Below are 26093 nucleotides of genomic sequence, written 5' to 3' on the forward strand. Positions count from 1 at the left end.
ACTGTGCCCTGGAGAGCCCCTGGAGGCAGTACCCGCAGCACAAGGACATTGATTTTCATTGTTCCTGTCTTGGCCAATGGAGAACTCAAGAACATTTGTATTCATGCCTTGGCAGGCAGCATCCTGTTCAAGTGGATGACCATGGACCCTGAGCTCCCCAAGAAGCAGGAGGAGATTCTCTCCATCCTAGAAGAACAGTTTCCCAACCTGCCTCCAAGAGATGACATCATCAGCGTGCTGCAGGAGACCCAGCTCAGTGCTCAGGGTGAGTGACTCTGCTGGCTCTCTCACTGCTTCCAGGAGGAGGGCCTCTTGTGGTGAGTGTTATCAAGGAGGTGACTCTAAGTATGTTTGCACTTTTTTTCCTTCTTGTGCATGTGCGGGTGCGAGTGCGCGTGCGTGCGTGTGTGCGTGCGTGTGCGTGTGTGTGTGTGTGTGTGTGTGTCTGTGTGTGTGGTGTGTTAGAGGGGGAGTTCTGAAAATGCTTTCGGTGTGGAAGCAAGCCTCCTATGCTGGAACCCTTTCTGCAGCCTTCTGCTTGGGTGTATAACCAATCCATGAGTTAATGCTTATGGTCTCTACACTCATCAAGCGAATTGTGTTTTGAGAATATCGCTGGAGCAATCCTGGAATATAGATGGAACAATGGGATTACATCATTCTGATTTCACTTAGAAGATAAAGAGAGAAGACAGCTAAGCCGAGGATACTGTTCTCTAAGTCCAGGCTTCCTTGGGGCAGTGGATTATCTGCACCAACTGTTAATGAGAAGCAGCTGTATCCCAGTGAGAGCTTAATCAGCATAGGGTCCTGATAGCCCGACTTTGTGAGGATGATCTGCCTGCATCCCTATGACAACCCCACTTTCCAGATGAGAGCATGGACCACAGGCAGGCTTCTCTCTCCTCCCAGCATCCAGTACACACAGCTGTGGCAAGTGAGTGAGCAGGGCGGGTCTCAACCCGCAAGGCCTGCCGTTAAGGAGAAAATACTAGATTACAAAAATTTCTCTCATATTTTGGAGTTCCTTACGGGTAAAGTAATTTATCTGAGGAGTCTCTTAAAGGCTTTATCCAGTAACTAAGCCCTACAGGATACCAAAGCTCACTAGGGAACTCTGAAGAAGAATTAAATCTGCACCTTAGGGTGGCCCCCTGTAGAGTGCAGTGGTGGAGGGGAGCAGGCCACCCTGGTAAGGCTAACTTTGAGGAATTTTGTGAGTTGGCTAATAAATACTAGATTAACAGTTTGAATTAGTCATGGTAGATGTTTTCACAAAACAGAAACAGATGAAGCACTGTAAACTAGGTTTAGTTGCTGTTTGTCAAACCAGCAGGCCACTGAAATAGTAAAGGCTCCCTAGTCTAGTGGGGATGAAATCCTCATAGAAGGCTCTGAGGCTAGTGAAGTTCTCAGATGGCCACTGGAGTGTGATGCAGGGAAAAATGAGATACGAAAAGGCAAAGAATGTGGGCCAAGCCTTGTCATCCTCTGCCACATATACAGTTTCCTGAGCATGAGTCGGGGTGCAAGCATATGCAGACATACGGTGGTGTGTATCTACATTAATTTCCTGTACCACACCAAGCGGCTACTGTTGCAATGGAATCTAGGAATCAAACAGGTCCCAGTTCACTCGGAGTCAAAGGAGAATAGGAGTAGCTATTTCCCCATGTTGCTGCGATGGACAGCGTGCTCCATCTTGGCAGGCTGGGCAGCAGACTGTCTTCATATGCATCCAGAAAGAATGCCTGCACTTTACACAGCTTTCTAGAGAATCTTTCAATAGAGGAGGCCAGTTAAACATGAAGGTATACCCATTCTTGTTTGCTTGTGATAGATTTCACTCAAATACTTTGGTCAGCTGGCTACAACTCTAGAGTTCTCAACAACATAGTCATTTTAGATTGTTCCTGCCATCAAGTAAGGATTCAATAAAACTTACTGCCAGAGAGTATTACAGGGGTGGCTTGCTCAAATAAAATAGCTTTTGTTGATGTCATTGCTAGACAGGTTGGCACTACGCCACCTGGCTTGCTTGTCTTGGAGCTCTCTATGTAGCTGAGGTTGGCCTTGGACCTAGAGAGCCACTTGCCTGTGCCTCTCAAGTGCTGGAATTAAGATGCTCAGCACAATACCTGGCTCAATTACAGTAGTCTTACAAACTACATTTATAAAGTACAACTTACATAACTTACACTAGCAACTAAAAAACTATAGGGGAGTCATCTAAATCTGGGCCTTTTTATAGGATTACTTGGCTACTTTGTATGGTGAGACTGCCCAATCCTTCCCCACGTGACCTGCTCTGGGACACTGGAGGTTAACAGCCAAGTGTGGCCTGCTCTAGGCTGACTTCTGGCTTTGGTTTGGTCCATGAGGGCAGAAGGAAGGAAACTATGGCTGCACGTTCTTTTCCTGCTTCATTCTTGCTGTGATGCCAGGCTCTGGCAAATTCTTTTCTCTACTGCTAGCCCTGTGCTTTGACTTTGTTCTTTGCTAGTCTCTGGCTGCTTCATCTTTCATTTGCTCCTTTTTCCTGCCACCCCTCTGTAAGTGTCCTGCCATTAAGAACCTCATTTTGCACCGTGAGGGGTTATTTCTATTTCCTGCCCTCATCTTGCCTGATCTAGATGCTGCCATAAATGTGGTTTTTGACTTAGTGTTTATTACAGGTAAAAGTGGTCCTATCAATGGTCGAGCTTAGTAGAATAAATTCTTTAAGTAAACCCTTGACATGTATTTTTTAAAACAGACCCCAAGTATGAATTGCTTTTTTCCTCCTTGTTATCCACAGGTTTAAGTATCGAGCAAACAATGTTGAAAGATCTGAAGGAGCTGTCAGATGGTGAAATAAAAGTGGCCATAAGCACTGTGAACATGACCCTGGAGGTAAGGGTGTGGTGCTTTTCCAGCGGAAGTAGAGTTCACACAATAGCTGTCTGAACACCTGGAATACAGCGTCCTGCTGTGTGAGTCGGTTCTCCTGTGTGAGTCAGTTAACAGTTTGCTCTGCCAGAATTGCCAGGAGGTTATCCATGTGGTGGAAACACTATGGATGCCAATGAAAACTGCCAGGCCTGGGTTCTCATCTGAGGAAAATAAACCATAGCCACAGCCTTGTGTGTGTGTGTGTGTGTGTGTGTGTGTGTGTGTGTGTGTGTGTGTGTGTGTGTGTAATAGTGATTGTAACAAATATAAATAGGTTAATTTGCATATTTTCTCTGTACAAACAAGTTGTGGTGTGGCCTTTGTAATCTGTATGGACACAAGCCATCTTCATGATCAGGGTGACAACTCCAGTATTCACAGGGAGCCTTGGGGTCCTCCTTGTTAATGATCAGCGAGGAATGAATGCTGCCCTTGTCTTTATTTCCTTCCTTAGTAAATAACCTTTTGCCTACTTTGGGGGTTTCAACGACTTGTGTGTTAATCTTAATTAACCCAACTAATGGGAGCTATATTTTATAGAGGTCCATCTGTGTTTTTATGGAAGTCTCTCTCACTCTCCTCCCCCCTCTAGTTATAGATATAGATATAGATAGATTGATTGATAGAGGTACTGTTGTATTTCCTCAGAAAGGCTACCACCTTTGATTGGATGCGTGTAGCTCAGAAGTATGTGGAGATGAAGTTTGTTACATAGGAATCTGTCTTTAGAGTGGTATGTTGTTGTTTGTGTCTTCCTTGTGATGATGGTGACTGTCTCAATGTGTCTATTTCTGGGGAATGGCTGGCATACCTACCATTTTCCACCATTTAGAAAACTCAAGAGCAAACTAGGACTTTCATTCTGTGACCTCTCTGTGAATTTGACCCCAGTGGATCAGCCTCACGAGTCAGCTTATAGATGCAATGAGTGGCAGGGGCCGGCTGTCTTCAGTACTGGCATATAGCACTTCCAAGCTTCTTTTCAACGTGTAGATCAATACAACAGTTTCCATTGACTTTCAGATTGATAAATGCTCCATCTAATTAGTGTGGTGTGTGGGAACCAATACAAGAAATGTATGCAATTTGGGACGTAGTAACTAGATAATCACCTTCAATTAGAAATCTGCCTCGTGTCTAGAAACCCAAGCAGAACATGGATCTTGCAAGGGTCAGTAGCTCTGAGAATCATTTCTACTGGTTCAAGCCTTAGGGTTTTCTTTAGCTTCCCCCTCCCCTGTCCCCCTTCATTTAATGGCATCTTATTAGGTTTTAAATGGCTTGTTTGGAGTTCCTTTCTAAATTAACACAGAACATCTCGTAATTGCCCAGGAAACTGTCTGTAGTTAGTGGAGTTATTTTAAGACTATGGATATCAGACTTACTGTAGTTTTAGTATACTTTCATTCATATGATAGTAGCATACAAATGGCTTTGTCAAATACCTTAAACTGTAAATGTTTATCAAGCAGAATCAGAGATGGAAATGATGCTCTTAATCTTGACAGTAATTTCCATGGAGGTCCAGTAATTAATCAGGCAGTTAAGTATAATTCTGGAATTCCTGTGTGTGGTTTTCTGGGAGGAGAAAGGCATTTGTGTATATAGACAGGTACATGTGACGCTCTCAGCACCTGAAAGTGAGCTGGAATGTTGTTAATACCACATCTGTGTTTACACCAGAGTGATGATGTTGAAGAGAATAGAGAAACAGAGCAACGACTCCTTCATAATAATGCTACCCTTTCCTTGGAAGAGAAAATGCTCTTATCCAATGTGTCAGTTGAAAACCCATGCATAATTAAAGGCAGAATTAAATTTTCTCCCTAAGGCATCCTGTGCCTCAGGGCTGTTTTCCATCTCTATTTGGAGGTGATTAGGGCTCAGAATTCCTTTCTGATCCTCACCTAGCACAAAACAAAGACCAGCACCCCCAAAGTTATTGTGTATGTTTTAGAGTAGTTGTTCAATGCTCCTCTCCATATGGGTATGTCCTAAAGGAGGCTCTTTGTTGTTTCCCATGGCTTTCTAACCTGGCTTGCTCTCCGAGGCATGGTCACATTAGGTTGGCACTACCTCGTCGCCCCAGAAACTCTTTACTTCTTACCGCCAATCTCTGAACTCCTAGGTAATGCAGTCTCTGTGGCCGATCAACTGAAGACTTAAATGTGTACTATGAATCTCATTAAGTGTGAACTGGTTTCATATGTTTAATTATAATTAGATGCTATTTTTAGCTAACCAGAGGTACTATTTTGAGATATTTTCAACTTTTGGGCACAGTTGTGGGCACATAATAGGTGCTTAAGAAATACAAGTATTCACCTGTGATTTGTTTGGTATCTGACTGCTACATCTTTTTGAATTTATTTACTTGTACACTGCAGATACCTGAGCCCAGGACCTTATGCTTCCTAGTTAAATTCTCTACCACTGCCTAGTTCTTGGAATTTCCATTTCATTTCATTTATTTATTTATTTATTTACTTATTTTTGAGATAGTGCCTTCCTATGTAACTCAGAGTGGCCTTGAATTCACTTTCTTTGCCCCATTTGAAGCAGTTTCTTTCAATTATGACTGAAAGCTAACATCAGATAGATTTTTATTTAAATGGCCCACACATTCATGGACATTACCACTCATTCAACAGCCGAAAAATTGATTGAGTAGCTTTGCAAACTACCCAGCTGTTAAATCAGAAGAAGGCAATGGTGTGGGGGACAAGGAAAAGGAATAAAACACTCCACACATTTGACGGTCTTGAGTTGCTCTATCTCCACTATTGTGAATTACATGACTTTTGTTTTCCCAAGGACTCAATTAGCTTTCCTGGATGGAAATATTCAGAAAACCAAGAAGCTTTTTTCTTTGTAAAACACTCTGTAGAGTGAGCCACAGGTGTGGGAGGTAGAAACCACTGGTGCTGATAGACAGAGGGATTCAGGTTTTCTGCATGCTAAGGAGAAAGCTTTTAGATCCCCTTTTGTCATTTTTATTGTAGATTTCTCATAAGTGATGATTGTAACCTAAAATATGTTAATATTGGCTGTGGAAAGAGCTGACATAAAAACCAAGTCATTATGCTAACAGAGTTTCAGAGCTTTGCTCTGTGATTTCAGGTGTGACGAGTACAAAGTCTTACCTGAAGTTGGGGCAGCACAGCAGGCCTTCTTTACAGAGAGGACTCTTAGAAGCAAAGGCATTCAGTCCCTTTCCCCATTTTCTCCAAGCCATTTTGAGTCTGATTGTAGCATGCACCCTGTAAGGACTGTGTCTCAAGGGGTAACATCCAGTTCAATGATTGACGATTGTTGACTTGATCCTTTGGGCCTTTTTATTGGTTATTGACTGACTTGTCCATCAGAAAATGATTTGATATTAAAGCATGTGATTAATTGGAACCAAAATTACCTTTATTCATTTACTAGCAAAACCACAATGATTCTGTTTATTGGGCCTTATTTACACCCTAGTAAAACAGAACATTAAGATGTCTATATCTGTCCATTCTAGCGAGAAGCTACTGAGGTGGGTCATGGTAGCACTACAGAAATGGTTCCTTTGTCAACGCTTCCTCAAGCATCTCTCGGAAGACTATATATAGCACATTAGAATCTTTGCTTTGTAAGGATAAAGGTCTCAGGGAATGGCTGGATTGCTTTTTTTATCAGTTGCACTAGGATTTATTCACGTACAGAGACACATACTGTAAACAGTTGCTAGGGCTGATGTAAAGGTGCTGTGATGTCTACAAACTACAGGGTTCAACAGAGATGTATTGTCTTATAGTTCTGGGAGGCTGAAGCCTCAGGTCAAGATGCTGGCAGAATTAGTGCCTGCTGAAGGTTGTGAGATTGAATGACATTCCTTGGTTTGTAGAGGCATCACCTAGCCCCATGGCTTTATCTTCAGGTCATCTGCCCTTGGCGAATGGCTCTATGTTCTGACCGCCCCGCCCCCTCCCCCCATCCCAGCCTTAAGGATGTAAGTCACAATGGATCAGACCCCACCTAATGATCTCATCTAACATGTTTATAACAGTCCTGTTTCCAAAGACAGTCACATCCTAAATGCTCCCAGTTAAGATTTTGGCATATGATTTTCAAGGGACATACACTGTGATGAGATCTTCCAGAAAGCTCAAGAGAACAAAACTTATAGTAGGATGTTCTATGTGGGCATGGGCCTGCTGCTGCCACATACAAGTCAGTTTCCTGTAGGAGAAATGCCCTGCCAATCACAACTCCTAAATTTTAGTCCACATTTAGAGCTGATACTCAGAGCCATTCTACTACAGGGCTGGGAGCTGGGCGACTCCTCCTAGAACAGGCACTGTTATCTGAAACATGGAGGAGAGAGCTCAAGGGCTGCCTTCTGGTGCAGTGACTCAGTGCACTGACTCATTCTGTCCTGCACGGCGAACAATGCCCGCAAGGTGCCACAGAACACAGCACTTTTCCATTAGCACGAAGAGCACAGACCAGAGGAACTCTGTGGTCACTGTTCCATTCCTCCCTAACAAAAGGGAGTATTTATTCAGGCCTGGCGAATGTAGGTGGCCCATCATAACTTGTGATTTAAGACTGAGCAAGCCAATCTGAAGTCTCCACCATTTTAGGTACCAATGATGACTTCTTATTGCTTAAAGATTTTTTTTAAGTCAAGATGAAAGAACTCTTTAATTTGTAATAAAATGCATAGTTTCTTTTTAATGAAACTCTTTTTTTCTTTTTCTTTTTCAAGACAGGGTTTCTTTGTGTAGCCTTGGCTGTCCTGGAACTTATTCTGTTGACCAGGCTGGCCTTGAACTCAGAGATCCACCTGCCTCTGCCTCAAGAGTGCTGGGATTAAAGGTGTGCACTGACACGACCCTGCTTAAAGAAACTTCTTTGACTAGCATACTTTTAAAAATGTTAATAAATACTGAAGTGTTTTGAAAAGATGACTTTTCAAAGGTTTTCTACTCAACCAACAGAAATATATGGACAAGCTCTTCCAGGTCCCATTGTGTTTCCATTTGTAGACATTATTATTTTGATGTGTGGATATCTAGGAATCAAACCCAGGGCCTTATGTATGCCAGGCTTATGTATGCTCTTTGGCTTAGCCACATCCCCAGTACTTCCAGGCTCTGTTTGGTCTGTCAGCTCTTTCTAGCTACTGTAAAAGACATTGGGACGCTCTGTGCACATCAGAAACTGCAATGAGAACATCCCTCCTGGGACCCCAAGAGATAGTAAATGCTATAGTGGTTCTCTACCCTAGTTGTAGCGACTCCAATATCTACAGCAGACAAGCCCCCAAACCTCAGAGGCTCAACACAGCAACCCCAATTGGTGCTTGGTTTGGGTGGCTGGGGGTGGTTGGGAAACTATTTTCAACATACTACTCCCAGCATTACCTGGAACGACATTTCTCATCCTCTTCCACACAGAGGAGAGACTCTCGAGGGCCAAGGAAGGAAGGGCTTATGTATCCCATCATAGCAGAAAGCCAGCTGCATTTGCAAAAGGCCATCCCGGTCAGTGTTGGGGGCAGCTCATAAAAGCTAGAAACCTGGAGCTCATGCTCAGCCTTCAGAGAGCTCAACAGGCTGAGGAGCCCCCTTCCCAGGTAGCTCAGCGGCTCTGAGCCTCCTTTTTCTCAGCCCAGCTCTAAAACTCAAAATCATGCATGACTCCAGTCCCTTGCTGTGATGCAACTTTTCCAAGTCAGTGCATAAAATGAAGAACAAGCAGCCTGCTCAGCCAGCATACTTAATGGTGGGGGTTTCCTTTCTTTTTCTTTTTCTTTTTAAATCAAAACAAAAAAGAATGACTCTTTTTAAAAATTAATTTATTCATATTACATCTCAATTGTTAGCCCATCCTTTGTTTCCTCCCATTCCTCCCTCCCTCCCGCTTCCCCCCTACTCCCCTCTCCTATGTCTGTGACTGAGGGGGACCTCCCCCCCCTTTTGTGCTCTTAGGGTATCAAGTCTCTTCCTGGTAACTTGCTATTCTTCCTCTGAGTACCACCATGCCTCCTCATCCAGGGGTAAGAGATGGGGCACCAGAGTTTGTGTGAAAGTCAGATCTCCTTCTCCACTCAATGGTGGAGAATGTCCTGTCCATCGGTTAATCTGGGTAGGGGTTCGAAGTTTACTGCCTATATTTTCCTTGGTTTGTGCCATAGTTTGAGGAGGACCGCAGGACCCAGACCTGCCTGTCATAAAGTTCCTCTTGTAGGTTTCCAGGACCCTCTGGATCCTTCTATTTCCTCATAAAAGAATGACTCTTGAACATTGGAGGTAATGCCAAACAACCAAGCCCTGTGTAGTTCAGGTATTTAAACTTCACAGTTCTTAACACTGAAGAATCCCAAGGGGTTTGACGCAAATGACAATACAGTTACATGACTGTCATGCAGGGAGTTTAAGAATCAGTCTGTATGAGGCCTGTGACGTGTGGACTGAAACTTGACGTCAACTTCAAGCTAATAATTCATAGCTTCTTGGGTTCTGGGGTAGAACAAGGAGATGGAAACTGGACGTGGAAACGCGGGCTTTCATTCCCACTGTGGTATGAGCGCCGTTCCTTACAGCGGGAAGCAACTGCTTGAGGATCAGAGGCTCTCTATTTAAAGAATGCTTGAAGCAGCTGAAGCTTGGGACACTTAAGATCTTTGCAAACTATATTAGGCATATTCCAATGATGGGCAAAAACATGTCATCAACAGTGTATTGGTTGCCTTTCTGTCACTGTGTGGTGAAATACCTTAGATTAATCAATTTATAGAGAAGAAAGGTTTGTTTTGGCTCATAGTACTAAAGGTTTCAGTCCATGGTTGGCTTTGAGTTTCCGGTGATACGGGACATCATTGCAGGATGTTTGTTGGAGGAAGCTGTTTACCTCAGGGAGGCCAGGAAGCTGAGAGGGAAACCCAAGGGGGCTGGAGGTCCAATATCCCTTTCAAGGCCACACGCTAGCTGCCTAAATTCCTTCCACTATGTCCAACCTCCATTATTTCCCAGCACTGTCCCGGGTTGGGAACCAAGCCTTCAGCACAAGGGCCTTTGATTCAGACTGCAGTGCAGCTAAAAGTCTGAAAGATATATTCTAAAATACACTAAAAGGGAATTTTTATTTTGTTTCTCCAAATAAACTCAACTTGGGGGTAGTGTGTATCTCAACTGACAATCTTCCTTTTTTCTTTTTTTTTAACCTATTGATCAATTTTAAATGGGCCTTAGTGAATCATAAAACACATTTCATCTAGTTCTTCTCTGTAAATGGATTTCCCTAAACGGCACCATATCCCCTTTTACATTTTCTAGCTATCACTCTGCTTGCTACGATCTTAATATTTGCATCTCTCCAAGATTGATATTGAAACTGAATTCTTAACACAGTAGTGTTGGGGTGTGAAAGCTTTAGGAGATGATTAGGTTAAATTAGATGATTTTCATAATGGCTGTTTCTAATTTACAAATAATGGCTTTGCATATTTTCTGAAATTTGACAATCATCCCTTGCCACCCCTTAGAACATGGTGCCAGCACTCCACTGGGGTTCTGGCTCTGATCCCTGATGTGTGTGTGTGTGGGGGGGCAGGGCACGTGACACAGTGGGCAGGAAATGGAGGTGGCCAGCTTGGGACATGCTCTACCCAAGTATGCAAGCTTGTTTCTGGTACCCAGTGTTGTGTCATTAAGTGCAAACTTTCTTCTCTAAAGCGTTCTGTGTCTTATCTGCCCTGTGCCCACAGAAGGTGTTAGCATATAATCTGTTTGTGATGTGATGCAAGCACAAGGCCACCAGACCTTTCAGGGGGTGCTTGTAGAACATGTAGAAAGTATATCCCTTCTGCAGATACAGGAGCTGAGGTGCTGATAATTTTTTTAAAGGTAAACCAATAAAGAGATGTTTTTTAATAATTGAAGAAAAGATAGAAACTTAATTTATGATCATAGTTTACTTAGCTAGTTTCATGCACTTTGGCCAAAGGCACTGCCTTTTCAGCACTTCACAATTTTAGTTTGGATTAAGAGTCTGGTCATGTTTAAAGCACTAAGTAGCATTAATGAGTGGTCTGCAAAACACAGCTGTGGCTGCCTCTCAAACTGCTGGGCACTGAGGCTGAAGTCACCCATTCCCTCCACTGTTCGCTCCAGGGCCTCTACCACCTCCTTCCTGCAGACAGAGTCAGTCCTCTCAGCTGCTTCCGTCTGACAGCGCTACTTTCCCTTTTATCCACTGCGAATTTGTCATTTTAAAAAGCCACAGTCTTTTGACTCCTCATCAAAATGCCTAGGGTGCTCCCTTAAGGTGGGTGATAATTCTTTTCTTCCTGTCTGGGGCGTCTCTTATTAGTTCACCATTCCATTTAGGGAACGAATGGGCATGTTATCTGAGGGCATTTAAAATACACCTATCCATTTTTAAATTTTATTTCTTGTTTTTAATTCAATTTTGTTTTGTTATATTAGTTAAATTGATTATGTTAATATTTAGTTATATCTAAATTTTATTTGTATGTTTTTGGTCTCTTTCTGTCCCTTTCTCTCTCTCTCTCTCTCTCTCTCTCTCTCTCTCTCTCTCTCTCTCTCTCCCTCCCTCCCTTCCTCCCTCTCCCCCCCCCCCCCCGTGTGTGTATGCATGTGTGTAGGTCAGAGATTGGCACTAGGTATCTTAATTCCTTTCTGCCTTATGTATTGAGGCAGGGTCTTTCACTTGGCGAGAGCTTGATGATTTAGCTATTGCAAATACCTACTTTGCTCCCAGGATCCCCTGAGTCTCAAGCTCTGGGTTCAAGTAGGTGGCCACACCTACCTGTTACTGAGGATGTTACTCTCATCCTCCACTTGGACACGAAGTGCTGTCCCCACTGAACCGTCTTCCCCGCCGTCAGTTTGTCTTTTATAAAGAAAAAAATTATTTTTCTAGACCTTCAAAAGTAGTAAGCAGAAACTCCTTTCACTAGAATCCTTTCCAGGAGGAGGTGCATGGTCCTTTCACTCCTGAACTTTCTGAAGACTTTTCCCAGCAAGGGCCCATGACAGCTGTTCTCTTGCACTGTCACTCTTTTAAACATCTGCTGGTATTTGGAAAAGTCACAGGAGACTTTTGTCATCCTATCTATACCACAAGATGACAAAGAAACCAGAAACACCCAAGCAAGCTAATTCACTCTCCGCTCAGCACGGAGGGAACTGAGAGAAAGCACAGCCCAGATCTATTGTGACAATTGCAAGTTTCTTCTTAGCTCAGGATCTAATTCTTTTCTACATGTTTCCTCAGAGAAAGGAACCCCTCAGGCCACAATGCTACGCTGGTATAGCTGCTCTTTTGCTCTGTAAATACATTTTTAAAAAGTGTACCGTTATGTCATTTTGATGGCTTAATTTCTGAAAGGATTTGGCTAATTGCCTTTTTAGGAGTGTACTCGGACCAGTTTGAGCTGCCCTGAGCTACTTTAAATAGCGGCTGTTGGCTACCTCTTCTTCAGTTTCTTTTCCCTGTCACCTGCCTTCAGAATTCTTTTGCTGATTTGGAGACCTGACCCTGTTTTAAATTAGTTTGACTGTAACATTCCTCTAAAGCACAGGAATGGTTTAATGGTTAATTACTACATTGTTTCAAATTGTCACGGAAAAACAAGTTGCAAAACTAAAGGAAATGTGTTCCTCTTCTTGTGACAGAGAAATCTCTTTTTAAAAAGACAGCATGCCTTTAATCCCAGCACTTGAGAGGCCGCGGCAGGTAAGTATCTGAAATTGATGCAAGCCTGGTCTACAGAATAAATTCCAGGACAGTGAGGGCTTCACAGAAACACCCCACCCTCCCCAAAAGACAACAGGCAGAGGCGCCCCCTCCCCTCTGAAAATAATACCCAGCTGTTTCCCTAAGAGATGAGACTGTGTTTTGGTACACACTAAAAAGAAATCGTTTTTGAGTGGTGATTCAGAGAAGCAGGAAGGGGCAAACAGAGGGAGTCTACTTTTACCGTGTAGACCTTGTGCTGATCCGTTATCTAGTGATGTTAAAGGCGCCGCACCGGCCGCAATAAGAGCATATGGAAGCCAGTGGTGCCGCCTAGTGTTCAAAAGGGGAAACAGGTCGTGACGCTGGAACTCTCAGTCTTCATTCTGTCAACTCTTCTGGAGATGCTAACACCCATCCTCGGGTGTGTACCTGCCGTCTCATCCTATGCTCTACAACCTTTTATCCAACTTTGCTTCATATTAGAAAAAAGAATACTTGTGTTCATCCCATACATCCCACACCTAGAAAATAAATATAGTAAAATAAATTCAACAGGCCTGAATGTTACCATACACTTATTAGGTTGTGTATGCCTTTCAGTTTGTCTTCACACTGCATCCCCAAAACCAAGCCTTGACATAAATAAGCCCATGCTGCCAATTTTATAAGGAAACTCTGAAAGACTCTGTTAAAAGTGCTTTCCAACGTTCAGCACTGTGGCTGTCCTTTGCCTTGTAACATTTTAGCCTACCGTACTGTCGTGAGATCTAGATTCAATGTCTTCACAAATTCACATGCCAGGCACACCTCATTTTTCTGAACTTTAAATCACTTTCTTTTTATGCCAAACCCGAAGCAAAACAGCAATTTTTGTGCCTGTCTATGAGGCTCAAAGAAAGAAGCTCTCAATCCACATTGTATCCACCTGTAGTCCATCTCACCCAGAGCCCAGCAACTGGCTGGGGCATCACTGAGGCAACAGGGTTAAAGAGGAGGGCTGGAATGCACAAACGTACTTCATTAACTTGTTTATTTACCCATCAACATACATATCTGTTCATAAAACATTAGTTGAGTAGCTATTATGTGCCTGAAGTACAGGCTCAATCCTGTTATGCACTAGTCTCTCTTCTTTTGTGTTTACAAGTGCTTGGTCATTCTCAGTGGTGCCAATCATTAAATACAAACACCAGAGAAACACAGAGTCTGATTTGGGAGAGGAACACAAAGAAGAAAATGTGCTCAGATTAATTTGAAAGAAAACTATGAACAGTATATAGATGTTCGGTGTGTAAATGAGACTTCAGCGGGGTAGGTAGTGGAAAGTAAAGGTTTTCCCCCTGTTTTATATAGCTCAGTGGTTCTCAACATTGTTATAGATATTAATACAGCTCCTCATGTTGTGGTGACCCTCTACAACCATAAAATTATTTTTGTCATTCCTTCATAACTATAATTTGCTACTGTTATGTAATGTAAATATGTTGATATTTCTGATGCTGTGAAAAGGTCGGCCGAGCCCAGGTTGAGAACCGCTGATCTAGATGAAGGACAGCATTCATGCTACAGCTGGATGGGAGACCATGTATTCAGTGCTGAGTTAGAAGCCTGGGGAAATGGCCTAACCTTCAGGCTTGGATCTCCTGTGGATTTAGTTCTGGACAGGCTGCTGGGTTGATTATTGCTGCATAACTCTCAAGAAGAACAAAACAGGAGGCTGACAGACAGACGGGGAGAAGGGCGGCAGGCGCATGATTAGGAAATCAGAAGGCAGATATAGCGCCAGCTGTACACCACGGGCTGACTGGCAAGACCACAGGACTCAGGATTAGTAAAACGCTGGTTTGATTTCTCCGTCAGGGAAGAGGCTGAAGTGTCCCTACTGATCCAAAGTGTACCTGTGCTGTAAAATGGGACCCAGAAAACAGATTATTTCAGACAGCCCAGAGTCCAGAAGGCTGGGCAGGGTAAAGGGAGCACAAGTAACAGCTGAGTGTCAGAAGAGCTGGGAAGGTGGCCAGGGGGTACAGAAAGATACAGACCAAGGTCAGACCATGAGGTGAGGCCACTGCCTAGGTATAGAGCACTGAGGACAGCAGGAACAAGGCTAGAAGAGTTGGGTTTGCATTCTTAACTGTCACCCAGAGGCAGACAGACCCACGGCGCTGGAAAGGCTTAGGAAGCCGCTTTATGCAGATAGTCTCACAAAGCATCAGCATGTGATCCTGTGAGGTCTGAAGCCACACTGAATAGCCAGGGGTTTCAAATGTCAAAACCAAGTCACAGATCTTCTTGGTCACAGAGAAGATCCAAGCACCACATGCTTCCTCCAGTTAGAAACAGTGTGATAGATGCGGAAGGCAACACACATCTTCAGGATGTGCTCAGTTGTTTGAATGAGTTCCTCTGCCCAGCCTGCAGTGGGCAGGGAGCCCTTAGCCCATTCCCCCCACTGTAAAGGGAATCTATTCATGGTACAAAACTAGAATTCACAAGGCCTGTTCTAAGCCCAGCTTCAGATTCTTTGGGTTTATGAAAGTGCCATGACTAAGTCAGGCTGGCCCCTTCTCTTCGCTCTGGGTACTTCTGTGGGTATGACACTATTGGTGACCATGAAATGAATGTTCCAAAATAGCATAACTTGTTTTTCTCATTCTGCATCTCAATTCTTCAAGTCAAAGCCACAAATACTCTATTTCCTAATGCATGACACTTTCTGAGTCTGTGCAGTTTCCTCCATTATATGTTGGTACTGAGAACCTTATACACCAAGATCATAGAGGTACCCCCAAAGTGGTGTGGATGATAAGCTAGGAGTCACAGTGCCTGCGCTGGAGTCTTAGATTGGCCACTACCAGCTCTGTAACTATTTTAATGCTGGTAACTTAGCATTGTGCATCTCATGTATAAGATGGGAACTTATTATTTCTTGATTCTGTCAAGTAGTTGTTCTGGGGACCAGGTTAAGGGTAGCAACTACTTAGAATGGTTGTGGCATAGGGTAAGCCATTTCTAAACAGTACAAGAAATTATGTAAAGCAATCATTTGGATCCATCTAGTCTGCAAACATTTTCAGACAGAAAATAATTTCTTTTTTGTGTTTTAGAAAATAGTTTCATCACTAACAAGGTATCAGTGAATCTGAAACTACTTCCTTAATAAAAGCTGAAGAAATATCAAAATTGTTGCTTATTTTGACTAAAAAAACTAATTATTTGTCTGTATATTATGTGTGTGTATATAGCCCAAAAGTTGATGTTGGGTCAACATTAGTCACTTTCTCTCACTTACTTATGTTTTTGAGACAGGGTCTCTCACTGAACCTGGACGTCACTGATTCTACTAGGCTGGTCCAACAGTAAGCTTCAGGAATCCCCCTGCCTCTGTTCCAGGACTGTGATTACAGATGTCACATTGCAGATGTGTCTGTTAGAGCTGGCCACTCCATGACCAGTTGTTCTCTGTGTTTTGATAGGTTATGGTTTTCTGTGATAGTCTCTGCTCCAAAGACACACTTCTTTGAGGACGAGTGAAAGCTACACTTACCTGTGCGTACAAGAATATGAACTAAGACTACAATTAGGAATTGTGCTGGTCTAGTAAGTGGCGGTAGAAGGTTGTCCTTCAAAAGTATAACCTCTCTAGCCTTGGGTAGTTGGGTGGATTTCCCATACCAGGCATTTCCCCCTCTTTTGAGTGCCCTTAAGTCCAACTGGACAGCTATTGGTTACTGCCATGATATGAGTGCCACTATTGCGCCTCTAGGGATATTTTGCCATGCCGGTCATTGTTGCAGTTTATTGGCATCTCATATGGGTAGAACTATTGATTGCTTTCCCTGTTGTCAATTTGAAGAGGATCTTCTGGCACTGTAAAAGCGAATCTTCAGGAGAAGGTTTTCAGGTTCTGACAGCTTTTTTGTGACATGGGGCATTAGACTTGTTTGATGAGTGATTCAACTGAGACAGTGAAGGAAAGTGAATGACCTCAAATCACAGGGTACATTTCCAAGCAGAGAATCTGACTCTGAAGGCCTAGCGTTTCCTCGCTGTTATGTGCCGGGTCACAGAAGAAAGCTAACTATTGTGTAGATGACTGTCTAGGCTGTTTTTATTTTCACCTGGCTGGATGAATTAGTTGGCTGTGCACACAATGCAATAGTTCTCATCTATGAAGCAAAAACAGAAGCACTTGTTTGTTTACTATTCTACGTGAATAACAGGTTAGCATTTCTCAAGGTTCCCTGGGTCCTGTCTGAGCTCAGTCATGTGGATGCAATCAGAGGGCAAGGTGTGGCTAGGAACAGCTGTCCTCGCTCATGCAGCTATGGCTCCAGCTGGAAGGCTGTGATGAATCTGGGTAGTGAACCTTGTCTCCATGCGGCCTTTCATCCGGGCTTCTTCATATGAGAACAGATCCCATCCCAGATACTAGAAGCAAGGGTGCTAGAGGTCAGGGTTCATGAGTCCCTCAAGGTCATACTGTGTTCTATCTACTGAAACATGTCACTGGTGACGCTCTAGACAGACTGAGGTAGATATCCCACCTCCAGATGAGAGAACATGGAAACCATCCACTAGTGCTTTCCAACAAGCCTGACTCTTTCTTAACTAGTTTTTCATCCTCTCAGGATACCCAAACCTTCAGATAGACAAGCCAGATCACAGTGGGGTAGAATTTGCATATGGTCTCCACACATCCTTCCTTATACATGGAATCTCTAGACTACTGACAACATAAGCATCATGTCAGTAATTTACACCATATTGTTTGGGGAATCATGATGTGCTAAATGTCCGAACATGTTCAGTTATTTTTCCCATTTTTTAAAAATTTTAATTATTGTAATTTATTCAGATTACATCCCTATTGTTATCCCCTCACTCATATCTTCCTGTTCCCACCCTCCCTCTTCTGCCCTATTCCCCTCTCCTAGACCCCTGACAGAGGTACCTCCTCTCACATCATAAGACCATAGCCTATCAGGTCTCATTCAGAAAGCCTGCTTCCCCTTCCTCTGTGTGCCACCAGACCTCCACACCAAGAGGAAGTGCTCAAATTGGGTACACCAGAGTTCATGTCAGAGGCAGTCCCCAGTCTCCCCAGAACCATTGAGAATGAGCTGTCTAATGGGGGGGTCAAGGTCTAATGCATACACTGTCTTCGGTTGGTGTAACGGTTTGTACAGGCCCCCATACGTCCAGATCCACTGGCCTTGATGGTCTCCTTGTTCCCAGACATTTTAAAGCCGAGGTATTTAATTCACAGATTTCGAGCCCGCAGGTTCAGAGAGCTGGACGTACCTGTACCTTTTAAATGTCTTGGCTGTCTAGGGTTTTGTACAAACAAACACTGGCCTATTTAAGTTCTTGAGCTAATTGGGAGAGTCCTATTGACCAGGCACACAAAGAAAGAAAGAACAGTGACAAAGCCAAGCTCTTCTTGCTTTTTGACTGATCCATCTTGTAAGTGTTGCCTTGGAGATGTAGCTGGGGCTCCCAGACTCCACTTCTCTCTTCAGACTCTCAAATCTCCAGTAGCAACGAAGCTTTTTTACAACATACTTTGAAAATACTCATAAAGCTTTCCTTTGATTTATAAGAGTTCAGGAGGTCAGGTTACATGTGTCCATGCTAGACTGAGGAGCAAAAGGAGACTGGAGGGGTTACTATTTATTTATGGTTCCTATTTATTTATGATAGAATTTGAGCTTGAAGAAGTATAATGCTGACACTCTTGGCCCCACTCAGAATAAGCAGTGCAATCAATTAGGGTAATTTTAGGAAAGTCCAATGAGGTGAGTCAGTTACTAAGTGAAAGCATGGTGAGTGAACTAAAGGAAAGACCGATGTACCTCAGGGGTTTCCACTGAAAGGTAGAGAGAGCTGCTCAGAGTCTTGGAGCATATGGTCGAAAAGAGATTGACCTCAAGCAGTTTTGACAATGAAATGGCCAAGTTCTTTGCAACATCTCCTGGGGATGTTTTATTGGCTGAAACCTCCAGGAGTTTAGAGTTCGGGAGAGGCTCTAGGTATTTTCAGAGGAGCCTTTGACTGTGTCAGGGAGCAGGATGGAGGAAGCCAGAGACCAGCGCTGCAGGACAAGTGGGAGAGGATTTGCCAAGAGACCTGCAGTTCAGTGCTTCAGGGAAGGCACCAAGAATCCTATCACCTGGAACACCATGGTGTGTGGATATGGAGGTCTGTCTTCAGTTTCTGTTGCCATAACTGAGTGCCATGGCCTGGGTGATTTTGGAGGATGATTAGTTCAGCTTCCGATCTCAGTACTGGTGGCTGAGAATTAGAGCGCATGTTTCACCACTGCCAGTCTACACTGAGGGGAGTCAGCTCTCATGAGAGGAAAAGGCACCCATGACACGAGGAGGACGGTATATAAGAGACAGAATGGGAAAGGTTTTTATAACGGAGCCATCTGAGCTAACCTTTCCATCCATGAGTGGATTAGTCACCATGTCCTAATCATCTGCAAATGTCTTGTCTAGCTGTACCTCAAACCAGAGCACACGGAGCCAGACTTTTGCAAGAAAGTATACGGCTTTAGACTCTCATCATCTTAAAGGGACAAGAATAAATGAAATTTGGTAATAAAAAAGAGAAGGGATATTGGAACGCGCGGGTCCCATAGGAGTAAAGGGAAGGAATGTCAATATAAAGAGGAAAGGGTATGCTGACTGGATCGCAGTGGGTTCTGGAATCTTCAGTAAGCCCTCAGACTAAGAAAATGGTTGGAATGGATACAGGAATCTATGATGAGCCAGACATAGGCTGTGTGGGAGGGACAGACCCAGGCCATGTGGGAGGGACAGGCTTGGTCTATGTTGGAGGAATAGCATTATCCTCAGACTTTATCCAAGAGGCTAAGGAAATCAAGTGGAAAGCAAGGTGATCTCAGCTGAGAGGGGAGAGGAAGCGCCACCACCTAGGAACTGTGGGAAAAAGGGATAGAAATTCATTGCAACTGTCTGGGTGCAGAGATGGACACCGATGTTTGATTGTAACAGGGAAGCAGGTGGTGCTTTATTGCAGCTGTCCAGGGGCATGAGCGGATGGAAGGTGTGGGCTCCAGCAGTTCCTCAGGTCACGTGAGACAGCAGCAGTGACCAGCAGGGAATGCTAGCATTTGTACCCTCCATGAAGTAAGAACTTCACCACGCCTCTTCAACTTCCTTTCTTATGCTTCATAGCAATGCTGTCCCAAACTAGTTAACCTGTTGATGAGGAACAAAAAGGGCTGGGAAAGAGGAGTTGAAGAGGAGACCACATCCCCCTCAACTAGCAATGAGCCTGGCTGGGAAAAGGTCAAAGTGTAACTCTCCTCATGATCACATTTATGCCTGTGACAAGGGTTGGGTGTTTAGATCACCAAGCCTCACGTTGTGAAATATTCATGAGAACTATGTGAACTAAGAGTATCTAGGGAAATCATAGGGTTTACTAGAAGTTTTATGTAGGATCATGGTGAGAATTAGCTCTACAGCATGACTACACCCACACCTCCACATCCTGCTTAGTGTTGCTTATGTTTATATACTAGTGTCTCTTTCACCTGTGGGTGACGCTTTTCAAAACCGTGGATCCTGGCACACATATATACTGCATTCCCGATGCATACACACTCATGGTAACTTGATTTATAAATGAGACATAGTGAAAGAATGACAGTAATACCCAAATTGAACAATTACAACAGTATTCTATGATAAAAGTTGCATAAATGTAACTTTCCCTCTCCAAACACCTATGTTTTTCAGGCCATAATTGAATGCAGGTTAGTGAAACTGTAGCAATAAAAGCCACAGACACTGGAAGGCAGACTGCCATGTGTCCTACAGACAACGATAGACAAAGGGGGGAGCTCAGGAAGACTGCCATGTGCCCTATAGACAAAGGGGGGCTCAGGAAGACTGTCATGTACTCTACAGACAAAGGGGGTTCAGAAAGTGTCGGGTGCCCTGTACACAAAGAAGGGGTACTCAGGAAAACTGTCGAGTGCCATATAGACAAAGAGAGTTCCTTCTTACTCTTTTTTTTATAAAAATATTTTATTAGTTTATTCATATTACATCTCAATTGTTAGCCCATCCCTTGTATCCTCCCATTCCTCTCTCCCTCCCATTTTCCCCTTACTCCCCTCCCCTATGACTGTGCCTGAGGAGGACTTCCTCCCCCTGTATATGCTCATAGGGTATCAAGTCTCTTCTTGGTAGCCTGCTATCCTTCCTCTGAGTGCCACCAGGTCTCCCCTTCTTACTCCTGAAGAGGGTGAGCATAGCCCTTCCCAGTTCCACATTTCCTGTCTGTCAAGTGTTTGCTTCCATGTAAATTCTTTCTCCTTATTCTGAATTAGATGGAGACAGCATGGGGAGGGAAGAAGCAACTGTATTCTGTTCACTTCCTACCTCTGAGACACCCCATAGCGACACATTTTGGTTGTGTGAACCTGCAATGAGTGTATCCCTGTCAACTCGAATACTTCAGACTACCACAGCGCCAAGTTTTGAGATGCATATTGAAGTCACACTACAAAGGGAGAGAAAAGATCTTTGTTCTTTGAAAGCCGAAGTGCACACTGTTAGAAATTGCCAGTTCCTAGTGCTTTATTTTCTAGACAATTTTACCATATGTGAAGCTTTGTCCTTGGCATTAGTCAAGATTTATTTGCAAGCTGGAACTTTTGCTTTTCATCCATTGCTTGATATTTTTGTTTTTGACACTTGCAAACTTTCTCCCATTTTGTATTGATGTCTGTGTCAGGCACCAAGATGGTCTATAAGTTTATTTTTGTTGTTAAAGAAACAAGTAAACATGTTAACATATAATCTCTCAGTAATGGAATTGGAAACAAAAGTCGCAGCAACTTACAATGCTGTTCGGAGATATCTTTGTGCTGCCTGTTGTGAGAAGTGAGGGTATGTAAAATAAATGATGTATGGAGCTGTAGGAATGCGGCTTCTCCAGATACCTTATGTGTAAGGAACATTAAACATAGGGCTCTCGTTTAGCAAATAAATAACCATTCATTTCGATGGCTGCATAGTCTGGACTTTCGTGCATATTTTTGCAAAAATAAGAAGAGGCCATTAGGGATTTAATATAAAATAAATCGCCAAGGGGTCTTCTTGTAGTCCTAGTCTTTCTGCCACATGGTGTGTTACTAATGTGCATAAATGGGCTTAAATGAATTTGTTATCTGTATTACATTTGCAGTATGTATATATTTATATATTATTTTTTAATTGTGTTTAAAAATAAAACATTAAATACATCATTTTGGAGAGTTGAGAACGTAGAATACGTAAATCAATCAGCTTCAATTAGTATTAAAAATGTCAGTATATTAGATTTGCCTGTGGGTGTATTTACCCCACAGAGTTTAATGTATTTTAGTTTTGTCATCTATGAGGTAGCCATATGGTTAATTTGTCATCTTATAAGAATAGGAGACTACAATCCCAGTTCGATTAATGACATGACACTTATGAGCCTCCAAAAGAGTCCTGTCCTCATTGTTTTATTGATGCCTTAGGTCAGATGCTGAGCCCTGCTTCCGCACAGCACGAATGGCTTCCAGGAGCCAAAGAGCTTTGCTGATTTGTTTTCTTCTCCAGTTTCTCCTACCCCAATCATAGCTACAGAAAGCGGATGGTGGATTTCTGAATCACAGTGAACTCTTTGACAGTATTGCATCCACAGGGTCGTTCTCTAAGAGTTTATTATTAGATGTTTCTTATATTGATAAAAGAAAATTAATAAATTCTAATCTAATGAGACTAAAGAGATGGACATATTCTTTGCATTCGAGTCTAGAATTATTCTAAATGGCTTTGGCAATGTATTTTAAGCTATAGTCATTCGTCTTAAAAATGCATCGATGTTTGTCTAGTAAAGACGTTCCTATTATCAACTTAAAATATTAAAAATGCTGATTAGACTTATCATTTTTATTAATAATCTCCAAGGAAATGTTAATTGTTGTATTTATGTTCATCTTTCTGGTCTACTCTTTAGGGAAATAGACTCTTCCAATATTCCATTCTAATCTACTCTTTGTGAAGCTATTATTTTTAAAGAGCAAAAACTTTCCAAAATTGCATTCAGTCAGTTTTCTTTTTCAAGTTGTCTCAATGTAATATTCTCATGTGTAGAATTATCATGCAATTAACATACATATTAGATATGTATTAGACCTTGGCTAATACATCTTAATCATATTTGTTTCTGCACACAAATGAAATTCCTGTTTTTATAAAATCAGCTGCAAAAGTGGGGAAGTTAGTGGGCGTGGGCATGCCGCCTCCCCATCCGACTAATGAGGAAGTCCTCATCTTATTCTTGTGCCTTTGCTCTGTCTGGCCAATTTGTCATTCTGGGGTTGTTACTCTTGCTTCTATCACAGCTTTACTAGAGATGTTTACGGGGCATGGGCTTTAGCAGCAGGAGGTGTGTTTTGAAAAATGTTAAGTGTAAAATAGATCTTGTAATTTATTCCTACGTTATTCAGTGTTTGTTTCCACTGCTTGACAGTGTATGCACACAATCCAGCGCATACAAGGACTCTTAAATAGATGAAGCTCATGTGCCTCTGTCAATCCAGGAAACCGGGTCAGTCAGGCTTGCCACAGAGGTAAGTCCTGCCCAGGACTGTGTAGGGAGTCTTCCTTGCCTGAAGCATTAACTGATATGGGAAGATTTTAGCATCATGGATGTGAGCATCCCAGTGTCCAAGCACATAATAGCACTGGTGTGATGGTTAAAGGTGAAAACAAAGAGTGGTTGAAAATTTTAATTTGGCTATTTAAATTTTCTAAATTATTTTTATTATTTTATTTCCCATAAATGACATAAAATAATGTGAAACTTATCATTCACCATCCGTAAATGACAATTAAAAATCACCTCATTTACATTTTCCTTCTCTGTTTCCAAATAAATTATCAATCATTCTTTGAAAGAAAGCGGGCTGGGCTACGAGTCTAAAGCTCCCCAGTGCCAACCTTCTCTGCCACCGCAGCTTCGCATCCCAGATGAGTGTTAGTCCCAGGAGGACCAGTATAAAACCAGGAGTCCTGGAGAAGAGTGTCGCAGATTGTGGTCATTCAGCTCTCCAAAATATTTTGTACGCCCTGGTTCAGTATTGATAAGTTACAAAAGGTGATAAACAAGGTAGTATTGATTTAAAAGTAATTGTAACTAAATTTTATGGTATGTAAAAATTGCCCATGATGACTGACAGTTCTTTTGTGTGTCCTCTCACTGGATGTGGCTTTTACTGCCTGGCTATCCCGGTTTAATATGTTCAGGGAATCAGTGTTTCAGTATTCCGATAAACACGCTCCTTTTCTGTGCTTTCCACGATGTGATATGCCATCTCTTAGGTTTAACTTGGAACAAAGTATGCTCTGCCTCCTCCCCGCAAACATTGTGTGGCTCACATCCTTCTCTACTCTTTTTCAGATCTGTAGCTCCACGCTGTATACCTAGTTATGAAACATGAATTTTGTACACAGGTCAAATTTTGTGTCGTATTTATGATTGCTCATGAATATTCATTGAAAATCACCAACCCTCCACTTTGTTCTCATTACTCTATAAATACCATGATGACCTGTGCAAATAAGTCAGAATCTCTCCTGATTTTAGTCCTTGGAGTCTCACCATTTTATGGATGCAGAAGAGTCAGAGAAAGAGAGATTTTAACTTCTACCTACACCATTTATTATAAGAGCCTTTGTAACAAAAACCTGTCAACTCTGTGGCCAGGCTGCATGCTTGAGGACGATCTCATAGCAACAAAGAGAATGTAGAAGGCTGAGTTAATGTGGCTGATGGAGTTGCCCTGGAGTAGGTTTCCAAGAAAGTTTTGATGTGAAATATTTTTATCTTTTTTTCTTTAGGCTAAGTTCTTCAAAACTGACTCTGTAAATTCCTGATTGTTTGTCGTATTTATAATAGACTATTTGAACTGGAAGCACCCCCAAGAAACCACGAATAGATGAAAGAGCAAACAAGATGTGGCATAAGTGTACATAAGTGTCAGCCTTGTAAAGAAAGGGAGTTCTGGGACACGCTACAAAGTGGATGAAGCTTGTGCTGTGCAAAGACATTCCAATCACACAGCGTGGACACCCTGAGTCCACATAGATGTGATATCTATGGTAGTTGAATTCTTGGAGCTAGAAACTAGAATGGTGCTGGGTTGGGTGAAGGGTAAGATGGGATATTATTGTTTAGTGAGTATTTCGTTTCATTTTTTAAGACAAAGATGCTGTAGAGATGATTGCATGTTAATGGACAGACTTAAGGGTATTGAACTATAGCAATGATGAAATAGTTTTATTAAACAAAGGAGAGATACAGTTGTGGCAGTTTGGATGAGAATGCACACCCCCCCATGGGCTCATATATTTGAATACTTGGTCCCCAAATGATGAAACTGTACAAAAAGGATTAGGAGGAATTGCACTGTTGGTGGAGCTTTGCTACTGGTTTTTAGTTGCCTTGATAATGATGTCTTATCATACCAACCAAGTAATAGTAACTAAGACCCAAGTTGGTACCAAAGAGGGGCTATTTCTGTGATAGATCTGACTCGGCTATTTTTTGGAAGAAGGTGTAAGACTGGGACTTTGGAGTAGGAAAGCAATCAAATGCTGTAAGTGGGGCTTAATGGGCCATCCTGGTAGGAACTTGGGAAATAGTAATGTTATTAGCATTGTGGACTATGGAGGCCCAGCTCATGAGGATTCAGGAGGGTACAGTATCGCAAATGGTCTCCAGATGATTTTTTAGAGGACATGCGTCACTAGAGATGGACTTTCAGGTTTCAAAGCACTGGTGTCATTCTCAGCCTGCCCCACCCCCTGCTGTGGGGGTCTCTGTGACTACCAGGGCCAGCAAAGTAATGTTCCATGTGAGACAAGAAGGAAATCAGGTTTAACGTGACTGTGTAAATGGTATTGGTTCAGAACTTCTGAGTCTGACACTGAGTAGTTTATTGTAGGCATATTTAAGTACAGTACGATTTGGAAAAAAAAAGTTTTCTGCTGTGCACAATCTGCTGTCTACAAGAAGGTGTCATTACATTGAAAGTCAACTCAAAGTACATGTCACTTCTTCCATGAAGATGAGTATATCAAGCTTTAGCTACTTTGTGGGTTCTTTTTTTTCCACCCTTCTACACCCCTTCAACCCCCTAACACTAGATATGAGAAGGAGAAAAAAAAAAGGATGTAGAGGAAAGGAAAGAGATCCCAGAATAAAGTCAGGGGTGGAAAAGGAAGCGCCGTTACCTTTAGACACTTCCCATTGATTAGGGGCATTAAGTTCCTTGGGGCAAGTTTGCTCTTTGCTGTCAGGATATCTAATTTCTTCTTCCTCTTTCTTCTTGGTGCAAGGCT

At 42.6% G+C, this 26093-nt stretch overlaps 1 protein-coding gene across 1 annotated transcript in view; it reads left to right on the forward strand.

Moving 5' to 3' along the window:
• Prune2 (prune homolog 2 with BCH domain) overlaps nt 1–26093 on the forward strand; it is a 271505-nt gene that overhangs the window by 66861 nt on the left and 178551 nt on the right. Inside the window, exons 5-6 of the mRNA XM_051146213.1 lie at nt 116–265; nt 2798–2892. Coding sequence (XP_051002170.1) covers nt 116–265; nt 2798–2892 — 245 coding nt within the window. The remainder of the gene's footprint in view (nt 1–115; nt 266–2797; nt 2893–26093) is intronic.

The sequence above is a fragment of the Acomys russatus genome, chromosome 5, assembly GCF_903995435.1.
Source record: "Acomys russatus chromosome 5, mAcoRus1.1, whole genome shotgun sequence".
Taxonomy (NCBI): domain Eukaryota; kingdom Metazoa; phylum Chordata; class Mammalia; order Rodentia; family Muridae; genus Acomys; species Acomys russatus.